The sequence below is a fragment of the Motacilla alba genome, chromosome 4, assembly GCF_015832195.1.
Source record: "Motacilla alba alba isolate MOTALB_02 chromosome 4, Motacilla_alba_V1.0_pri, whole genome shotgun sequence".
Classification (NCBI taxonomy): Eukaryota; Metazoa; Chordata; class Aves; order Passeriformes; family Motacillidae; genus Motacilla; species Motacilla alba.
In genome coordinates this window covers 59,577,182-59,599,862 of record NC_052019.1, presented here as the reverse complement: position 1 = coordinate 59,599,862, position 22,681 = coordinate 59,577,182, and the positions used below count along the sequence as shown (strand labels likewise).

General features: G+C 41.7%; 1 protein-coding gene and 1 long non-coding RNA gene across 3 annotated transcripts in view; one reads left to right on the top strand and one right to left on the bottom strand.

Moving 5' to 3' along the window:
- Positions 1-16,653, bottom strand: part of KLHL8 (kelch like family member 8) — a 23,388-nt gene extending 6,735 nt beyond the window's left edge. Inside the window, exons 1-5 of one of the 2 annotated variants that reach the window (XM_038134587.1) lie at positions 15,474-16,653; positions 6,797-7,034; positions 3,300-3,848; positions 942-1,128; positions 95-238 (exon numbers count right to left, since the gene is read on the bottom strand). In XM_038134587.1, coding sequence (XP_037990515.1) covers positions 95-238; positions 942-1,128; positions 3,300-3,848; positions 6,797-6,994 — 1,078 coding nt within the window. In that variant the 5' untranslated portion in view covers positions 6,995-7,034; positions 15,474-16,653. Of the gene's footprint in view, positions 1-94; positions 239-941; positions 1,129-3,299; positions 3,849-6,796; positions 7,097-15,473 lie in introns of both variants that reach the window. The other variant, XM_038134586.1, reaches the window with a different exon arrangement.
- LOC119700136 lies at positions 8,337-22,681 on the top strand. Its single transcript, XR_005256679.1, has 3 exons — positions 8,337-15,331; positions 19,590-19,683; positions 20,847-22,681. It is a non-coding gene; the product is annotated as an uncharacterized LOC119700136 (long non-coding RNA).

Here is a 22,681-nt window from a genome sequence, read left to right as displayed (position 1 = left end):
TTAGTTTACTTCTTGTACAGCTAGTAAAAGTACTAACTCTACAAAAGGAGCAAAGAAGTCCTTTTCGCCTGGGGTTGCTTGAATAGCAACTGACCTCCCACAGAGATCACACCCACATGCCTCCTCCTGCTGCTCATTTCAGGGCCGAAGAACCAGCTGTTCCTACTGATGGAGTAACACTCAATGCTGCGGAAGGGGTCCCCTGATCCACCTCTGCCACCGACACAGAACAGCACACCTGGAGAACACAAAACAGGTTTACAGAGAACTAGCAGGAGGATGGGCAAAAACAGTTGTATAGCAGAGCAAACTGAAAATTAGGTAGTTTGGGGGAAGCTGAATTTCACTTCAAGGAGCACAGTCATTGCCCTTCATAACTGGGTACTGGATTTTGGCCTTTGTTTGACATACTGCTATGGCAATTAGCTATCTATGCTCTTGTAAAAACAATGCCTATTTTAAATATGCTTTTTGTGGTTTGGCTTAAGGGCATAAATCCACTGTTTGTTAAATATAATTATATAGAAATTATGATCTGCAGTCAACATTCATCACTCACTTTTGGGGTAGGTTAGTCAAAGACTTTAAAAGTTAGCTCAACCTTCAACACCAAAAGATAACTGTCCACTGTTTTCAGTACAGCTTTGAACAGATTGCCTGGTCATAACACACATAACAGCTCTAGCTTTAATACAGAAAGAGCTAATCCAGATAAATTATTAATGCTTTAAAGAAAGAAAATGACTGCTAAAGTTCTGCTAGGAAAATGCAGCACATTACTGAAATACCAGAGGTACATAATGGCTTTCCCAATTCTGCATTAAGTCGTTAACAACCCTCGATATCAAGCTAAACCTGCTTGATATCAAGACACCTGCACAGATGTGCTGCTTTTTCTCCACACCACTCCCTACTGGGTAACCAGACACACATTTAATTACCAGCAGTCTGCTTCCTTGGTGTTGTGCGAATGGAGTACTCAAAGTCAGGCACTGCCCTGCAGCTCAGGTGAAGGTGGTAGTTCTTTGCTTCATCCAGCAAATCCCTACATTTTAGATTCTGCTTGACAATCTCTTCCTTTGCCACAACACCCATAAGGAAACAAATGGGCAAGAGAGGCAGCCGTACCTGACACAGAAATGAACACAGTTGGAGAAAGTGGCTAAACTGCTGAGTGTGATCATGCAGTGCTGCACATGCAGCAGCTGGCAGCTCTGGAGCAAGCTGGCAGCCCCATGCTTCTCAATAAGGAGAGCAGCTCTCAGAGTTGCTCCAGACAACAGTGATATGAGTTCTTTTTTGTGATAATGTTTGCTACAACCATTTGCATTTCAGTGGAGAAATGTTCCTTGGCCCAGGCTGTGTTGAGGAAAGAGATGAGCTGCTGTCCATGCTGCACCTGCACCTGCCCAGTGTGATGCAGGCAGCACCTGTGGCATTACCAGGGCTTTGTCAGATTAGTCTGCTGTTGGGTATGAATATTCAGCTCACTGCTATGCCAATATAAGAGGGCTTTTTCATTGGAAAGTGGCTCATTTTCTTTGGGTGGCAAGTAAAAAAGGAAACACATAGTCACCATGAACTAAGGGTCTATAAAGGAGGTATTGCTAGTGCAGTAACACCTTTCTTCAAGGCAGACTTGGCAGACTTCAAGCTTAAAAAAAAGTAATAAATATTGAGAGAGTAATAATTGAGAGTAATAAATATTACTTTAAAAAAGTAATAATTGTTTCCTTCTCTAAATCCTTCCTGCCATTTATTTTAGCAAACCTTTTGTCCTTGTTTTTAAGACAAACAGTGCAGAATACAAAGTACAATCAGATGTTAGTGGGGGGAACTGAAGCAAATCTCCACCTGACTTCCTAAGGTTCGGAGTCAACACTTTCAAGCAGCTCTCAGTTGGCTCAACAGCAATGGTGCAGAAGTCCAGTATCTCCAGTGTTTCTCAGAGCTCACACAGCAGGATAGAGCTGTTATAGCACTGACAAGCATCTTTGTCTTGAAGCAAGCATGTGTCTCTACCTGTTCTTCCTCACCTCCTTGCTTTCAGTCCTACTTCTTCCTTTATTTTGACCCAGCTTATTTGATGCTTATTTGAGGCTGTTTTAAAGCACCACTGTAGCCCTGCTGACAGGCTCCTAAGGTTAGAGACATGGTAAGAACTCTAGGCTGTTAAATTCAGAACCTCATTATAATAGTGAAACCCATAAGGCTGAATATGACATCATTGCCTAGAAGCAATCATTGCCTAGAAGCCCAGGCATGTCTTCTGCTGGCAGTAATGTCCAAGTCAACTGATGTCTCCATATGCTCTGGCAAATAGCCCATATTTACAAGAAGGGGTTTACTTTTTCTTTGCTTGAATCTAGTATCTGGTTTCCATCAAAAGAATACAACTGTTAATCTCATCTGCTAGCATAACTGGGCAATAATATAAATTTATTTTAAAAAATCTTTAATTATATTGCCTGTAAGTTTAAGTATAGCATAATAAAGAAGGGGTTTTTGTACCAAAAACCTCATGCTAGTCTAGATGAAACTGAAGGTTTTTGGAAGACAGCTAATAAACCATTGTGATGTTTTCCTAGGAAATGTGAAAAATGATTCATGAAGACAATGACAGCTGCATCTCAGTGGACCTCTCCTTACTCACATAATGCCAATATTATCAATTCAGCCAAATGAAAAAAAATCAAGTTGGACTTCAGTGACAACTAAAACTGCCCAGCCAATCCTACCTCCAAAGACCCATGGAATGTTTTGCAGCACATGGTACGCAAATTCTTTCCATTGCAGGCTCTCCACACCTGTCTCAAATACTGTGACACGACTTGATGTGACACATCTCTCTTAGTTTCCTTTCCTAGCCATGTAAGAAAACCCAACAGCTTTGCCTCCTTTCTTAAGTACATAACAGCGCATAACAGCAAGGACAGAGAGCATATCAGGCTGTAGGAGTGGCAAGCCAAGTGAGGTGATGGATTTATATTCTCTCTGTTTTGTGTCAGTATAAAACATATTTCTGCTCAACCACAGATGTAGCTTTTTGTTGGTTCCTCACCTCCCAGCCATGAACATAAAGTGAGTACTCTTCTCTCTACAGAAACAGGAGAATATCACTTCTCCCCAATATTCAAGAACTCTAACTTGCTTCCACTGTCAACTCCTAACCCTGAATACTGGATGAGGCACCAAAACTTAAGAATATTTTTCACCTTGAGATCCACCCAAGTACAAAGAGCTGATTACACAACTACACCAGTGATGAGACAGAGACTTGGTGCCTCGGTCTGCCCTACCTGTGCAAGGATCTCATCCAGCCACATAGCATGATGCTGTGGATTGGCCAGCAGCCACTTGATAGCAGCATTGTAAACTTGCTTTTCATTTTCAATATTCAGGTCACTGGAGGATAGGAGTTTATGGAGGTGCTGTGGTGACACATTCACAAAGTCCTCACACTCCATCACTTCTGTGAAATGTTCACAAGCAAACTGATCAGCCATGTCCATCAGGTCGATGCGGTTGTGGCTCTCGGCAAACGCCCTGATTGCCAGGCAGTTGGAAGGGTGGAAGTGCAGCTTCATGTACTCACAGCAGGCCTTTGCCACCAGCTCTACCTGCAGGATGCAGGCGGCATACAGGAGGGGCTGCACGTTATCCACTGTCAGCGTGAGCCGCGAGGAGTACGCGAACTTCACTAGGTCCTCGATGGCATCGCCATCGAAGTCCTTGATCTCAATCAGCTTCTGCTTGGCTTCAGCCATTTCCGAAAGAAACATGGCTCGGAAGTACGGGATAACGCAAGCTAGCACCAGTTTGTGGCAGGAGATTAGCTTTGAACCAACCTGAAAGAGAAAAGAACAAAAAAACCCTCAATGTTTTACTGGAACGTCAGTTTTGGCTGTGAAAGCAGGAACAGTGAAACTGAAATAAGAATTCTGGACTCCATGTAATTTGTCGACGCAAATTAACCCAATTTGTCCTGAATTTCTGACATTACATCCAAGTATCCCAAGGAATTCTAAGTTGTAGCTTGGCCATGAGAGTAGAGCAAAGCAGTAACACAGGTAAGCAATAGCAGTGATGCACTGAACTTGCCTTTCTTTAAAAGCCTTATGAAATACTCTTAGAAATATTCTAGATGCATCTTGGAGACAGGAGTAGACTGCTAGACACTTATTTTATATGTACTCAGAGACTTTAAGGGGGGCAAATTAGAAAGGGACATTTTTAGACTATTTAATTTAGATTTCTGGACTTCTGGTCTTCAACTACTGTTGAAGAACTGATGTTTATAGAAGCAAATTCATGTAAAAACACATGAATAACAGCTATTTCAGGGGTTATTAAAAGTTACAAATCACTACAATATTTTTTAGAATGTTTACCCACAAAAGACAGTGTATACTCCCCATAAAAAAAGGTATTTCTCAAAATTCTGATCAGAAAATGTAAAATAAGCTTTGCATGTACAAAATTCTATAATTCCACTACATTAAAAAAGAATCTAAGTATTGAAAGTAAATGTATATATGTTCCAGGAGAGCTTTCTTACAGCCTTTGTCACTCTGCACTCTACATAAAGGGATAGCTGGCTGTCATAAGCAACTAGTTTCCCTGATGGACTCAAATTACATGTTCACTTTCAGATGAAGGTGTTACAGAGAGCTGTTGTGCATTTAAGAAAATAAAAATATACTAAATTATAAAGGATATTTTGGTTTTTTTCTAGCTCTGATTCAATACTCACTTGCTCTGACCTTTTTAAAGAGTATGACCAACACAAGTGTAACCTACCTGATGAGCAGTGAGCTGACTACAGAAAGCAAACACACCAGAAAGAGTATGCAGATTAAAAAAGAGAAAAAGATGGATTCTTCAGTGTGATTAATTACAGATTGCCCCAGAAGGAACAATTCAGACCTACCAAATGAACAAAAAGCAAACCACCAGGAGAAAAGCAGATGGTATTCATCTGCCACTCTCCACCTTCTACCAGCCTTCTAAGACTGTTCATATGACAGCAGCAGGAGAGTAGGTGAAATTCCAGAATTTAACTTTTGGAGCAGAGGGAGTCTTCCTGTGTGCTCCCACGGCTTATCACTGTTATACCATCAGCACTCCAACTAACTACAGTATTGATACAGAAAGATGCTACTAGTGGTCTGCTGTACCAGGGAAACATTTCAGGCCATTCTTACCTTTGGACAATTTAACTCTGCCCATTATGCCACTCTCTAATTAAACCATTCTTTTGAATTAAGTGGCTTTACTACATTAGCCAAATCTGCTCAATTTTAAATTACAGAATGGTTTGGGTTGGAAAGGACCTTTAAGGTTATCTCATTCCACCCCCTGTCATGGGCAGGGAGACCTTCCACCAGTTATATAGCATGTTCTTGCTATTTTGAAATCAGAGTTCCCCTCCAGTTACAAACTATCACATTTTAAGAGCCATCAGTTAAAACAATTTTGTTGCTGACAACAGTAACGCTAGAATTGCTAACTAACTCAGGTCACGCACAAAAGCAGAAAGTTCAGTAGAGATCTGCTTATTCTTACAACATGAGTGAGACCTGAGCACTTCAGGAAGAAAGATCAAGCCCCCCTAAAACTTCTAATTCAAATACATAGTTAGCAGTTACTTGAAAATCCCTCATTTAGGAAGCCATACAATAAGATGTATATCCACAGGTTGCTCTAGCCTTCACTGGAAGACAAGTCATGTCATCTAACATTCTTAAGTTACCAAAACAGCTCCACATAGATCATACAATGAACATTAATACAAGCCTAACTTAGGGAAAGTTAAACTGCAGCCCCTAAAGTGTTTTTTCCAAGGCAAGTTTCCATAGCAGGAATATGCACTGAACTATGCTTACAAAATAAGACTTTCTGCCTTTTTTTTTTTTGCAAGGGTAGGTGGAAAGGAAGGAAAGTAAGAACGAGGTCAACAAGAAAAGGGATGAGGAAGGTTGGTAACACCAGGGACATACATCTGTCAAGGATTTTCACTGTTCACATCTATCAGTCTAAGTAGCAGACTAACAACTTCTCCTAAAGGCATCTGTGATTTGTTCTTGGTTTAGGAACCGTGCTTCATCATTATTCCTTAAATAATTATCTTGAACTAGTAAGTTGTTTAGCTAAGCAATACTTAATATTCAAAGGTGCTGGCACCCACTTCTATGCATGCTAAATACAAGTTTATTGTAATCAAGATAGAAGTAATATACAGCTGAGTTACAAATAATGCTTTAAAGCAATGCTATGCAAGAATCATAAAATTTGCTTCATCCCTCTCTTTCTTTACTCTTTGATCAGCTGTAGAACACAACCATCTGGGTTTTTTCTTTCTTTCTTTGAAGAATGCAGGAAGTTAGATTTGTTCCAGAAATCCTGTTTGCTGAGAAGAATCTAGCAAAACAACACAAAATGCAGACATGGAGATAAAATTGGTGATGAAAGTATATTGAGAAAAAAGAGGCTACAAGTAGCTGGAATTGCACAGTAATTAGTGACCAACTGTGGGAACTTGCTGAGAAGGCAAGTTAGATAAGCTCAAAGTCATGTACTTCCTCTCGCAGATTGTCAATATTTTAGGTGTTTATATTTCAGCTGTAAAGTTCCTAAATAAGGAAAAAAAAACCTAGCATCTCTAGAGATGTCTCAGATCCAAGAGGTATTCTGTGGTTTCCACACCCCTGCCAATACTCACAGCCAACTGCCAACACACTTATCTGCAGTTTAATCTTCAGACTGATACATGGAATGGATATGTGACAAGTATCACCTTCAGCGTAACATCACAGAGCTCTCCAGCTTCAAAGAAGTGAAGAAGAGAGCCGTGAAAATCCTTCCAAGCCTCGTTTGCCTCAAACACGAAGACATCTTCATCACTGATGGAAGGCTGAGTTTGCTGCTGCTGCCGCCTTTTTCCCTTTATCAGATGTTGTTTTGCCTGCTCAGGGACCATGGATTCGGAAGCCATTGGTTGTTGCCTCTCTCACTGCATCAATCTTCAAAAACTCCTGCCAAGATAAAATCCAGCCCATCAGGAATTAGGTCCTAAAATTCAGTTCTGTTCATCTTCCTGTTTAAAGACACACACACAAAAAAAGAAAACGAGACATTAGGTAATGCTACTACGTAACACTTCAATTACATTATAATACTACCTATGATCTTACTTGGGGAAGGTTAGAAGTGAAGGGACCAAAAAAAGAGACCCACAGCTAAGAATCCTATGTAGGTACCTTTAGGAAAAGCCATTATTTATGAACTTGTTGTCTACACTTCTTGATAAAGACATGAAAAAGAAAAGGCAAATATGTACCACAGAGTCATACAATTGTTTGGGTTGGAAAGGAACTTAAAAGATTATATAGTTCCAACCTTCCATTAGACCAGGTTGCTCAGAGCCCCATCCACCCTGGCCTTGAACACTTCCAGGGATGGGGTATCTGCAGCTTCTTTGGAAATATTTTCCTGTGTCTCACCACCCTCACAGCAAAGAACTTCTTCCTGACGTCTAATTTAAATCTCTCCTCTTTTCATTGGAACTGTTCCCATTTGTCCTATAACCACCTGCCTGTGTAAAAAGCAACTCTGTCTTTCATAAGCCACCTCTAAGTGCTGGAAGGCACTCCAGAGTATACCGAGAAGCATGTTCCTCTTACACTGACTACCTTTGGTTTCATGGCTTCTTAGTTAATTTATGATGCATTCATTCTTCATTCTATGCTAGGAGTTGACTGCTATAATTTGGGGATTATACTCATGGACTCTGGTGTTGGAGGAAGTGGACTGGCCAAAAGAACAAAAAATTCTTCTGCAATAAAAATTTAAGTCACATGTCTGGGAGCAGAACTGATTTTCCTTTGTGAGATTCTGGAAGTGTCCATGTCTCTTACTAAATTTACAGCTCTTCATGCATCTTCATGCATCAGGCAAGCATACTTGTTCCTGCTGTAGGTCACAGGGTTGCTGCCAGCTCAACATCCTGTGTGGTGACAGAGCTGGTGGCTGCTCTGTCAGGGCCAGGCAGGTTCAAGTGAGATGGAATATTTGCCTGTGGTGCTTTAAGCGAGGTAAGTATTCTTCCTTCAAAAGATATGTAAGAGAAAGATCTTCTTCCAACACTACAAATTAGCTCAAAGATATTATGGATCATGGGATCTTTACACATTTTATAGCAATGAATACCTTTCACTGCTGAAAATTTAGCTTCATTATGCCAGATTTGACAAATTACTAAGGTAATTTTCTAGTTCATTATGATATTTTGGTTCTCAAATTAATTCTCCATGACTGGTACTCATGTTTAACATGAGGTCACTACAGCACTGAGATCTGAAGCTGACAAAGAGCTTCAGACACAATCTCCTGAGGTTATAAAAATTTACATGGACACACAAGAGGGAAAAGACTAATGTTGAAATGCTGTGCAGAGATGCTGAAAGGCATCATGTGTTATTCATTCACATGATAATGTAGGTGAGATACAGCACCTCTAGCCAACACTTGTAGGGAACTCATACTTATTTTGGTCTTTGATGGACACTTTCACTTCACCATTCCCTGCTTACTCACATCCAACCATTGCTATAGTGAGTAAAGGTGCTGCTTTCAGACAGAACTGCCACTGACTGCTAAATGAGAGTTCACAGCTCCCAAGTCACAAGGTTTTTCCATCTGACACATATGCTACATTTATCTTCCTGCTTTAACAGCAGCTGCATATAGACTTTTTTCATCTGTTCTGTGTCTCAAGGTAAAAAAGACTGATGTGTACATTTTACCTATTCTGGATATGCTACTGTAAACACCAACATAAAACTCATGAGTCTTAAGAAAAAAATCAGTGCTGTTGGGATGAATTTTTTATGCTACAAATGAACTAAGCAATAGTACAAAAGGCAGGCATAACTGATTTTAAGCTCTTAATCCACATCTCATGCTCATAGCAAAAAAAGGTCTTGGAGATGCTATTGCCTGTAAAAAAAGAAGTTGAGCGCATACTTGGATTTATATATTTGATACATACTAAGTACCCACTTGATATTGTAGGGGAAGAAACTAGAAATTACCCTAGAGGAAACCAATGGCATTACTCAGGCACACAGCCATAGATAAGAAAATCACATCTTTGAGAGAGAGCCCAGTATTGTGATATCAAATATGTATATGGGAACATGAGAACAAGTCAGTTACTGTTCCTCAGGTAAAGAGAGGTTTCTGCAACATGTTAAAAATTAACATGTGTAGTATAATCTTCAGAAAAATTCAGACAGCAATCGACTGACATACTTCAGCTTTTTTCTGATGAGACTTGGTGGCAGGTAGATTTTTATTCTTCCTCCAAGTCACCAATTCATCATCTTGTTTCTGTCATACACCTAGGTCATGCAAATCTTTTTAGACATCTATCCCCAAATCTTCCACTGATCTTAATTACAGCATCTCACAATTTGAGTGTTCAAACAAATCATTTGCTATGGAAAGCACCAGCTGTAGCCATGTTTCATTTGCAAGAAAATACTGGCTTGGGCTTATCTTTAGCCATAAGCCTTTTCTGTTCTCAGATTCCAAACAAAAAAGAAATTAATTTTAGTAGCACTTGACTCAAGATACTAAATTCTGAAAATCTGAAGATCACATCCAATTTATGAAGGTCAGTATATTTCAACTCCACAAACTATGAGAAGAGCTTTCACAGATTTACTCCCCAAACCAACAGTAATTCAACAATAACATCCAACTACTTGAGGTTAATTTCATCCTGGGTGAATGCCACACACACACACAGTCTTTCCTTTCTAGACAAAAAAAACATTGCCATGGCAATTCAGAACTTCAATAACATGTCCCCTTTTTCATCTCCACAATTATGTCTTCCAGCCTGCCCACATATTTTGACTACATTAAGGGCATAAGTGACCATCACAGCAAGTGACTGACTCTAAGGAAACTAAAGGAAGTGCCTCATTCATAACATCATCTAGCACTCCTTGTAAACAGCTACTTGACACTTTCCATGAAGAAGTAGCTGTCTGAATAAAAAAACCAAAACCAAAACCAAACAAGCAAATCCCACACATCTTTACAGCTCATCATCATTTGCTGAGAGCCAGTCAGCAATTTCCTTGTTCAAGTTAATATTTAGAAATACTGATGATGTCTGCTATTCTCAAGAGGGCAGATGTTCCAGACCCCAAAGTCTGTGCTCTGGTCATCAGCGCTGGCCCTCAGGCAAAGGACTAAGGATCTCCTCCTAGCTGTTCCTCAAACTTATGAAAGCAAGAATGGATGGGAGGTCAGAGCACAAAAAGCTATCTTACAACTGCTCTAATTCAGATAACATCTGAATTCAGTAATATCTGAAAGTGACATGATTTTGATTCAGACATTCTAACTAAATCTTAAACTGAAGGGTAAAATTTCTCAAGTCACATTGAGTACTTATGTTCAGTAGGGACAAAATACCTCCATTTTGAAGCAAAAAAGAAATTAAGACAATAGGCAGTGGTAGGACATGAATAACTTCGCTCTGTTTTCCCCCATTATGAAATTAAATCCCAGGAATCCTGGCGGACAAGCCAATTGTGAGAGATGAGTAATGTGATGACTGACTCTCACAATTAATAGACAAATATCATGTATACAGGTTATAGATTTATAGTTATGTTTTACCCCCTCGCATGGTCATCAAGGGACAGCTGGAGTTGGGACATCTGGGAGGGCCGGCTTGTCACGACGGCAACATCTGACCTCCAATCAGGATTTGAGGAAGAGATCACCACTGGACAGTGAAGAAGGGGTTGATGGACAGAACTTTGAGAGGGGTTAAAGGGTGAAAAAGGGGAAACCTCCATTGTGAGGGGGCTGAGCAAATGTTGAAGAAAATCTTTTGCTCTTGGCACCGTAACCTTTTTTCTCTATGCAGTCTTCTGCCGTATTTTTGATAAGGTTTAATTATCCTTCCTAAACAATGAAAAGTGAGTAGCTATTTCTCATACAATCTAGACATTGGAGTACATGGCCTCCTTTCCCCTGTGGACCACCTCGGGAGGCAGTGTCCCAGAAAGAAGGGATCATCCTTATTCTTTCTCTGACACATGGGAGGAAGATACTTCAGTGATATAAAATATACAAAACCATGACTGCCACTGTAACAAAAACTAGGCAGCGTTCAGATAAGAGGTATTATGATACCTGTAAATCCAATACTCCTTATGATCAGTGGTACTGAAGCTGGAAAAAAGGTGGCAGAAGTTCAGGAGAAATAAAGATGCAGATGAAGTTTCTCCAAGTATCCTGTATGTAATTTTGACTACCAATCCCCAAGGTGAACTAAAATCACATCATGATCTGAGCAAAGAAGGGTGGTGAGCCTCCCTCAAAAACCAAAAAGGCCTTTTAATTGAAGGAAACAAGAAATTTGCCTTTGTATGTGGGGCTGTGTAAAACTAACTTCTCTAAGACAGAGCTTGGTGAGACTCTGTGGGCGATGAAATGCTCTCACTGCTGCCCACAAGATCAGAACAGCAGAGGCAACAACAAGATCTCCTCCAGTTTAATCCAGCTAACAGAGAAATTCGAGTTGTTGTCTTGTGGTGGGCTCAGAAAACTTGAATGTTTGGAGAAAGGACAGCTGGCAGAGCTTAGGAAGACCACTTAGGGAGGGAAAGAGTGGGAAGGGCAGGAGGCAGCTGCAGTGCAAACTGCAGATAAGCAGCAGCTTTGGCAGGGATTGTGCCAGCAGCTGTTTCACTGCTCTGTCTGGCTACACCTGCACCACTGAGAAGGAACATGGTGGGGGGAAAAGCTGATAAGACAAAATAGTGTAGAAAATGCTCAGTTCTCTCCCATTCTCCCTTCTCATCTTTAATTCTATTAAAGATGGTGTGGAAACATTATGCAAATCTGTTCAGATGCTCACATTAATTAGGTCAAATTAGACAAGGCTGGAAAACACAGGAACATAAAAATTACATGCTGTATTACAACTCTAAGCCTACTGCACTTTTCAGCAGAAAGTTATTTAACAGAAAGAAAACAAAAGTCAGAAACCAGCCATCTAACTGGTTTAGCTTCTTTAAAACCACCAGCATTGATTTTGTAGAAACACATAGAAAAGTTTCTTAGACAACACTCATTTACAGTTTCTAAATCCTTTCAGCATTTCAAAGGTTCTTTGCAGCAAAAAGTGACATTATTGTTTTGTTTTACTTGTCACACAGATAGCTCAGCAACAGTGAAATGGGTACAGCTAGCACCATCTCATAAGTCTGTATAATGAAAATCCCATCAGTGCTGCAGAGACACCAGCCGTGAATGAGGACTGCCCTTCCTTGGAAAAATGCAACAAAAAAGGTGTTTTGTAGAGCATGAAAAACATAGTCAGATAAAATTTCATACTGGAAATAATTCTTCCTGGCAGTCCCTTCATGCTGTTTTGAGACAGCTTCTTCCCAGCTCGCTTTGATTCAGTGCTCAGTGAAGTTCTCCTGAGGTTTAATCCCAGTTTCCATGAAACACCAGAAAGGCCACCTGTCTCCTGGGATTTATAGGATGACAGGTTGACAATTTTGTTCAATTTTGCATCATAAAAAACAAACAAAACCCTCATATGCCGTGATTTATTTATGCTTCACTTTTACTTCAGAACAACCAGCAAAATTGCTCAGAAGTTGCAAAACAGCAAAGCAGCATTCTGCTTTGCAGATACAGGGGTAACTAAGGCGTGATTATTTTTAAAACGTAAACTTGGGAAGACCCAAAAAGTAGAACACAAAATAAAAACCACTGAAAACCAGTGCAATGGGAGCATAGTGAAGTGCTGATGGATAGATGCAAAATTTAACTGGCCTACTACATTCACAAGAACACAGAACAGTCCCTTACCAAGGAGAGGCACTATGGTCTTCTGTGATAGACCATATTAAAATAATTTAATAGTCTCCACAACAGCATTTAGTTCAGCCATTCTTGGGAAGTATTAACAGAGAGTAAAATTATTTCGAAGGCATTTGGCAGCTTCCTTTGAATTATGATTTTAAAAATTTAGGATTTTAGCTGAGGGTTAGAACCAATTCATATTGAAGTTAGATACACCAACGATAAGTTAATGATTATTAGATGCTTAAGCTAAAGCTAATTGTTATATTATGATCTTATTTATAGAAGGAAGTGGAGCAAGTGAACCATTATAGGAACATATTGAAACCAGTAAAACAATGCCCAGCACCTGGACTCTATGTTAATCCATCATGAAGCAGGGGGCCTTGGATCATGCCAGAGGGTCACAGAGACCTGATGAGACCTTCTGGACTTAATTCCTGGAACCACTGACCCATTTTGAGACCACAGACCCAATTCAAGAGAAGAACTGCATATATGTGAAGGACTAATAACCTCATTTTAATACAAAGCAGGGATGGGAGGTGCTGGGGTTATGCATATGTATTATTTTGGGAAATAAACAAAAGGCAAAAATCCTTTTGCAGTGCAGTCACGCATTTGAGGGATGACACCATCCATGCCACCTGCCCAGCGTAATAAACATACCACTTTCTAACTTTAGCTAGTTAAAGAGTCTTTGTCCATGATTTTTGGTTTTAATGATTCACCTTTATCCTGGACACATAAATCAAGACATGGTATCCACTAGAGCATTCCAGAAATGTAGCAAAACAATGCTTCCCATGCACACACCAGTCCCTTCCTCCTAGGACTCTCTGCCTTAGCTGCCAACCATCATCACATTCTCTCATTTACAGCTAAGATGCACAAGACAAACAGCTCAAACCACAAAGCAGTATCACCATCCTTTTGTCCCAGAACTGCAAGGCTCCTTCAAAATCTGAAATCAAGAGGTGGCAGAGGTAATACAAGACAAACAGCTTCACAACCCAAGATGCTACAACCATTGTAGGAAATTATTATTACAAAAATCTGCCTGGTGAAACATGCTGGGGAAGAACTAAAGCACTGGCTAATGTGGTGCTGCGCTGCCTTGCATCAAATTACTGGCAGTCATTACACAAGGGTCCTGTCTTTGTGTGACCACACTGGTTACATCTGCCTTTACAAATAAACAGCCAACTAGAAAACTGCATGCCAGGCTACTGACATCCCACTAACAATTCAAAAAATAAATGAGGTTATGAGCACACTGCACAGAAACCCCATGCACAACCTTGCCAGGTAACAATGCAGTCACACTTCTTTCACAGCACAAGAGTTTGCACAGATTACAGGGGACTCAGCCCAAACTAACTCAAAAACCTCAGACTACATTGCTTGAAGGTGGCTGAACCTTTTGCAGCTTAACCTCCATTTTCAGCAAAGACATATGAAACACATCTGTTTTGGTTTTAATTTGACAACACTTGATGAGCTATTTTACTTATTGTGGAACTTCTCCATAGGGTGATTTGTTTCTTGATTATCCTTGCAGAAGCCTTTGCAAACATCACAGAAAGCCAGGTTTCTCTGAGTTTTGCAACTCTGACAAGTGTAGGATATACAGGAACTACTAAGGCAAAGGCCCAGTGGCCAGTAAGCAATTGTCTTGAGTGGAGATGGAAAAGGGGAACCTACCAAAGGAGGAAGAAAAGCCAAGAAGCAGGCAGTTCCAAGAGCTGGGGGAACTGTGACATCTTAAATTCTTATTTATTTGAGAAGGGAGAAGAAGCTAGGAACACCTGAGGATCTCCCCAGTAGCAACAGGCAATTTCTTGCTGGTTTTTTTTTTTCTTTTAATACAAATACTTGTTGAGGGTTAAGCGAAGTGACTACTCGTTATCCTCTACAAGATGCCAACAGTGAGCTGACTAAGGCACTACCTTTGGCTGTGGTCTCCACTTGAAACGCGGGGAATCCCGGCTCAGTTAATTTTTAATTAACATTTATCTCCTTCTCGGACAGTATGGCTGCCGGGGCTCTCCCTGTGAATGCCCCCCGATGCCGAGCCCGGGCACGGCGCCGCCCCTGCGCTCTCTAAGCACAGTCCAGCCTTGGTAACCATTTGCATCGATTCCACCTTAATTCCCCCCACATCGGCGCTCGATCCGGCTCCCTGGCTCCGATCGCGGCGATTCCCCTGGGCGAGGACGGAGCCGGGCCGGCCCCGCGGCCCTCCCACGAACGGCTCCGAGCCGTCCCGTCCTAGCGAGGGTGGCCCGGGGGTCGGAGCCCTCGGCGCTGCTGCGAGAAGGGGGAGACCACGGCACCGCCCGCCCCCGCCGAGCCCGCTCCCGGGACCGCTGAGCGGAACCTGAGGGCAGGTGGCGCGTTACATAAGGGCAGGGGAGCCGCCATGGCGGTACGAGTGCGGTGCGAGGGCGTGGGACGGCGGGGGAAGGGCGCAGGGTGGGATGGAGCCCTCTGGCTGCGGGGGAAAGGGAGGCGTGAGGGGAGAGCTGGGCCGAGCCCCGCGGTACCCGCCCGCTGCCCGCCCCGCTCACCTGCGCTGCCCCTGCCGCCGCGGCGGGTCCGGCGGAGCGCCCGCCGCCCGCCAGGGGGCGCCCCGCGCGCATGCGTGGAGGGGCGGGGGCCGGCTGGGGGCGAGGCAAGAGCCTGGCGGCGCTTCCCTCTCTCCGGCCCCCGCAGATTCCCGGGGGAAGGCTGGTTTATCTTTGTGCTCGGCGGGGTGTGTGAGAAACAGACTTTTCCCGGTTCTTGGCGCAGAAAAGGGTTGATCTTCAGCGGGAAGCAGAAGCAGGCAGAGCAGCTCCTGACAAAATACCATGACCCTGTCCCCTCAGTTAGTGCAATCTCCACCGGAATTATCTACCCCCTTCTTGAGGGGAAGCCGTGAGGAGTGGCTGAAGTCACTTGGTCTGTTCAGCCTGGCAAAGAGGAAACTGAGGCGAGACCCCGTTGCAGTTACAGCTTCCTGGTGAAGGGAAGCGGGGGGGGGCGGGCAGGCACTGAGCTCTTCATTTTCCTGACCAGTGGCAGGACCCGAGGAAACAGCCTGAAGCTGTGTCAGGGGAGGTTTAGGTTGGATATCAGGAAAAGGGATGGTTGAGGGATGTTTGGACACTGGAACGGGCTCCCCAGAAAAGTGGTCACAGCACCGAGCCCAACAAAGTTCAAGAAGCATTTGGATAATACTGTAGGGCACAAGGTGTGACTCTTGGGGAGTGCAGGGCCAGGATTTGGACTCGATGATCCTTGTGGGTCCCTTCCACTTCAGAATGTTCTGTGATTCTTTGATTCTTTAATAAAGATCAGGGTGATCCTGCTTCAGATTTTGAAGGAACTGCTCTCCATGAGTTCAGAGAGAGAAGGATGTAATACAGAGAGGGAAAGGCTGTAGCAGCTCCTTCATCTTCACCTGTCCACCAGCTCTGGTCTCTATAAGTGTTTCTTTTATATATATGTATATCTCATACAGAGAGATACATACAGCCCCTCCAGTGCAGGAATACATTTTCCCAATACACACTTTTCCCCTGGTTTGATTTAGTCTCTTTGTTAGTAGTACCTTTCTCTTCCTGTGGAATAAGTGTAAGCCTTGGTCCCATTTGGTCAAAGCTTCAGAACTTGGAAAGAATTGGCCAGGAAAGTTTCACAGGCTGTTAGAACCAAAGAAAGACCTTATTATGTTTACTGGGGTTTCGAGCCTGATCTAATAAGCTGTCAACACCCAAACATAATACACCCAAGATAGCTCAGCTTCCCTTGGGAGGCATAAATGAGCAGGAGGCTTCTGCTGCAGTGTTTGAAACGAAAAAGGTTTAATAAAATGCAAAATAACAAACAGAAAAACCGAGGCAGGTGCACAAGTCTGTGCTCCTGGTAAAAACACCTCACAAAAGCGATTTGCTTCTTTGTTCTCTTCTTTTTCTACTAAATGGCCCAGGTGGGACTTTTTGGCTGCTGTCCAACTAGCTATCCTTATATTTGAGGTGAAGTCCCCAAGGTCCTATGAGGTGGCTTTTCACCTAAACGATGAGAGAAGATTCTGGGCTCTTTCCTTTTTGGGGGACAGAGGATAGTTCTGTCACTCTGTCCATAGGGGGCACATTCCTACAAGATCTTATGAAGGAAAGAGATGCCCTGGGGAGTATGGAGTCTTCCCTGCATAAAAGAAAGCACAGCTTGCCAAGTGAAAATGCCAGTCACCTCCAGCCCCACAGATTAAAAGCCGAATAGATTTCCCAATTCCATACTGCAGAGCTGAAAGCTGGACTCCTACTGGATGCCAAATGTGCACAATAATTCTAGGATTTCCTTTTTTCCTGAATCCAATGCAGTTCTGCTGGAAAGCGGGAAGGTGTTTTATAAATCCCTATTTATCTGAGAATGAGTGGCTGAAGCTTTGCAGTTCCACACAGAGAACACATATACTGTTTTTAGGAGAAGATGCACATCTATTTAGGAATCTTTAAAGGCAAAAATGTCCAACTAAAAAACACTTCTATTTGAGGTGGTCTGTTTGACAAAGAGACAGAACACTGTCCATGAAAATACGGGGATCATTGTTATTATCTCAAATATATCTGATGGCTTTGGGTTGTTATTCCACACCCCTGTGCCTTTTATTCCATAGAGGTCAGAGGCAGTGAAAATTCAGTGGCAAACAGCTGAATTGATTATATGATATGCTTATCAAAAAATTGCACTACTTGTGATCAACCCAGCACATTTAGGTTTTGCATAAATACATCTCAGAAAATTCCTGTTCAGCAATGTATTTTTTCTGGGTTTTTTGTTTGTTCATTTGGGGTTTTTTGGGGTTTTTTTTGTTTGTTTGTTTGGTTTGTTTTATTTGTTGTTGTTTTTTCTGAACATAAAAATCTCAAGCAATCCTCCTCAAGTTCATCCATGTTTTTGAAAGGTACTAACCCAAATATATGTGGCAAACATGTTGCTGTCCATGTAGAGTTTCCAGAAGGCTGGAATCGGACAAAGTGACCTGTACAGACTTGTGTTTTGTGGATTTCCCCTCCCCTTGTATCACAGTGTACGCTTATATTCCCCGCTGGCCTCCGAGTTTCTGCATCATATACCCACAAGGTCCAGCCGGGCAGCTGCTTTCCTTCCCCAGACTGGTTCTCTTCAAGGTGAAAGCCTGACACGTAAGAAGTGCCAAGGGAGGAAATATTATCTTCCAGCTTCCTCAGACAAGTGTTGGGGATTGAAGCAAGGCCTGTGAAAAGGTAGAAGTCATCAGTGGGCAGACTGCTGTTCTAAGTGAGGAACTTTGTGCTCTTATTTCTGGCTTTGAGAGTTAGTGATACTGCTTGTAATGTATTATGTCTCTCATCCAATGCTCCTGGAAACCACCAAAAAGGCTCTGATTGACTTCAATCATAGTTTGATCAGGACTTCAACCCACAAAGATGCCATGGTTTGGTTTTACTGCCATTGTGGTGCTTGGCATAGTGCTGCTCCTGCTCTCACATACATTCAGATACATACATCCACTAAGTCCTCACAAGCACTGCTTTATAGGGGCGAGGTATAATCCCTGATGACAGAAATAGGTTACATTTTCCTGGATGTCGGCAGACTTTGAGGCTGAATTCCTGGTGATCTATTGTGACTGTTCTGGTAAATACTTTACCTCTGTTCTCTTAGTAAATGTAAAATAAGTATTTGTCTGGATTCTCTTAAAGCCTTGAGTTTAAAATTGTAGAAGCTTTTTGGATTAGCAATTGTAGAGACCTGTAAAACTTCAGTAGTTTATCTTCCTGCTCTAAAGGCAACGAATTTTAAAAAATTGCTATTTCCTGATAGTAACAATTCTCAAAAGAAGAAAAAAAAAAAAAAGAGCCACCTGTGAAAACTGAAATAGCTGGATTTGTGTGTGTGTGGTTTTGTTTTGTTTTTTTCAGCTGTTTCAGAGGGAGAAAAAGGAAGTTCACTTGGTCCAAAAGACAAATCATGACTTGGCAGCTGAGAGACAGGACATAACCTTGGGTGAAAAAGATCTTTGGGTGTTGAGTGACTGTGGCTTTGTGTGCTAATATCAGCTACATCAGCATGAGACAGATATGTCTATAAGCTGAAAACCCGCAGGAGCATAAACACCTTCCTTGAGGAAGCTTCGTAGAGGAGTGCCAGGTAGCTGTGTCTTGCCAAGAAGGTGTCATGCACTGGGTATAGCTTTGCACCATGTTACTTGACATCTTCCAGAGATCCTGTGTTACCTGCTAGATGAACAATCCTTTCCCCAAACTTCTTAGTCCACAACTGCACTAACACAGCCATACCCACTGCCAGGCTCCAAGGTAGCAGGTAATCATGGGGCTACACATACATGCAAAACATCTCTTTCTTAGTGCCTTTGAGCTAGTGCTGAGGTAGCTCAGTACAGCACAGCACAGGCATTATCTAAAATGGCCTTTAGAGTATTGAGGATCATGCTTTAGGATTTGTCTGCCTGTGATCCATATTATGTTTGTAAGCACTTGGGAAGGTGAATGTTTAATGTAACTGTGTATGGAGAGTCCCAAGTTTCATGACCTCCAAGGCATCAGATGTGTTGTGTGTGACGGGGCAAAACTGAAATAATCCATGTCTTGAAAAACAACTATCTGAAAAATCTGTGCTGCTGATCTTATCTATAGGCCTGTGGCTTACATCAACTTTTGTCATCCTGCTGAACCTCTGTTTGGCATGCCCTTTTATCTGTTCCCTGCTCCTGAGGAGAAAGAGCATGAGGTGAGCTACAAACTCTCCTGCCCCTAAATTGGTTACTGATTAATCATATGGATTAGGCAAAAATCCTTGTGAGTCAGAATTTCTTCATCTAGGAAATGAACATGTGAACAGTGAGTATAAACTATGTTCATAAAATGATGCATTTTAATGATTCTCAGTCACTCATTTCTAGTGTCACGTCCATTACAACTGACCCATATAAAAGGAGTGCCCTTTCCAAGGTGTCTCCCTAGTCCTGTGCAGAAAATCTCAGTATCTCAGAAGCTGTTAGCTGTAACTGTGTCTCTGTTAATTAATTAGTGTCCTGATTGATTGATTGATTTTGGTTGGTTGGGTTTGGGTTTGGTTTTTTTTGGATGAAAGTATTCATTAAATGCACAAGAATTGACTATAGCTCTGAGTGACCTAAAAGGGTACTTCTAAGGAAATAACTGATACAAAATTTCAATAGCCAAACTGAATTTTATTTCTCTATCTTTTATTTTAAATAAAGTATGCAAGCAGCACTGGGTGTGCTGTAAGTGGAGTGGAGCAGTGACTCCCTGGCCACCCACGGCTGCTTGCTTTCTTTCTTTAAAATAAAAGATATAGAAATCAAATTTAGTTTGGCTATCACAATTTTGTATCATAATAATCTAATTGTTTTTAGCTTTTTCTGGCCCATACTACATTGTGTACTCTAAATCATTATGTAGCCTCCTTCCAGACAAGTACATTAAAATCCCCTTAAAATTGTACTTGTGTTTAAAAGGGCTTTTGGTACAATTTAATGTCTAAGAGAGGGAGGAGGATGGAAATGGAAATGGAAATGTGCCACATGAGCAGATTTTCAGCTGGAAAGGTAACATTAATGATTAGGCTGTGCAGCTAGAACTGGTGTTAACAGCACAGGCATGCTTTAAGGATTTAGAGAACTGAGCTACACATAAATACTTGCTTTTTCCCCTTCCTTGTTTTTCATACCAGAGAAACTTGAATCTTGTCTTTTGCCAGTATAATTCCAGTGTAACTTCACAAAACTCACTGAAAGAAAATAAATGCAGACCACCACATCTGCATAATATTAAAGCCAGCTATTACATGATTTTCAATTTTTCACCTCTCTTAGAATGCAGGTATCAGTCCTATAAGGCTCAAAAAAGTCCTTATGTACTGTATTCCAGGTCAGCGCTGCAGAGGGAAGCAGCAGCACCATATCATGGAAAAGCAATGTGGCCATCAAAGGATTAGTGCAAGCTCCTGCTCAGGTTTTGGGTTTTTCTCCCATTAGAGTTTACCTCATGATTAGCAAGCTGGGAGGCACTGGTGAACATGAGTGTCTAGAATTCCTTTATATAAAAATACTGCCACTATTTGGCAGTATTTGGGGGGGACACAAGACAGATGATGGACTTTGGACATGGTTAACAGAAGAGATTTGATAACAGAATGCCTTGGCAAAAGCAAACGGAACCTGGAAAATGCGACCTAGATTGCAAGAAGATTAAATCAGACAGGTTTACCAGAAAAAGAAAATCTCATTATATTCTGCAAGCAAGAGACATTGCTATATGCATACATTTGTGTATGTGATTTTAACCTAATCATTGTATTACGCATTACTAGTCTCCCTAAAATAGTTCACAAGCATATGTATTCCACAATAAAATCAGATTCTGATCACTGAATAAGTCTTCCCATCTCTCTCCATCACCAACAACTATTGTCACCCGATTATTTTTGAGCATTGAGTGTATCTTCCTGTTGCAGCACCGGTTCAACTAGAATGCTTCTTGAAAATCATTTTGAATGTGATGTTTTAGAAAATGATCAGCTACCAGCTGTGAACATTAAAAGGCTGAGAACACAGAGAGGAAATAGTTTGCACAAGAATAAGCTTAATCCTGGAAACACCTGTCTTCTTGGATAAATGTAAGCTTATTCATACTCCAGTAGAAGTTTTGCAGTAAAGCTACAATCCTACAATTCTCTTGGTGATGAGCTCAAACAAAGCAAGAGACCTGCTTGGAAAAAGAAAAAAATGCACGGTCAGATAATAGATGCAGAATGAAAGAATCTGAGAGATTGAAGGCACCAAAAAGTTGAGTCAGAATTTTTGCAGACAGTTTTGCAACCAGTGATCTCATATGTTTAATTTCAGTGGAGAAGTAGTAAAAAACCAAAAAACCACCAAAAACCCATCCTGAACTGCTGGGTTCAGGAGATTCTGTGCATTTAGAAATCCATGTTCTGAAATGCTGCCTAAAATTGCCTGGATTTTTGTGCATACTTGTATTACCTGCAAGCATTAAAAAGTAGTGTCCTAGTCATGACGCTGGGGTCTTGGTGCTAGCAGACAGTGGCACTAAGAGGTACAGCCCTGGTTTTCTCTTGTAAGTGGCCTAGGTTTGTGCCAAGAAACACAGGTTGAGATGATTCTCCTAACATTCTGACTAGGATTCAAGGACTTTGGAAAAATGTGTCAGAGCCAGTCTCCAAAGTACCCTCAGAGTTTGCTAAAGAGACAGTCCAGGTGGCAGTACTGTGTGGAGTTTTAGTCCAAGCCATTAGAAATTCTGTAAGTAATATTGCCGGCCGGGGGGCTATGTACAAATCACGAACAGGACTGGACTGCTAGGAACGTGCCTTGAGCTGTTTTATTTTCCAGCATCAATCTCATTACATGGTTATGACAATGGGAAGATGCCAACAGCTCACATCCCAGGCAGCAGACCGAGAACTTAATGTTACAACTTTATAAGTTTTTTGACCAATCACACAAAGCAAAAGCATATTGACAGTTATTCTATGCAATCGCTATAAGCACACGTACCTTTGGTTAAAACAATGCTTGCTTGTTTCGAATACAATACATGCTTGTAAGCCTTAAGATACAATGCACAGAGCTCCGTTATTAAGCTTAGAACTTCCTAATATCTCTCTAGATACACTTTTCTGCAGCTTAGGGAGTTATTCTAGACAAGCAGTAGTACACAGACCATTGTTCTAATGTCCTTAC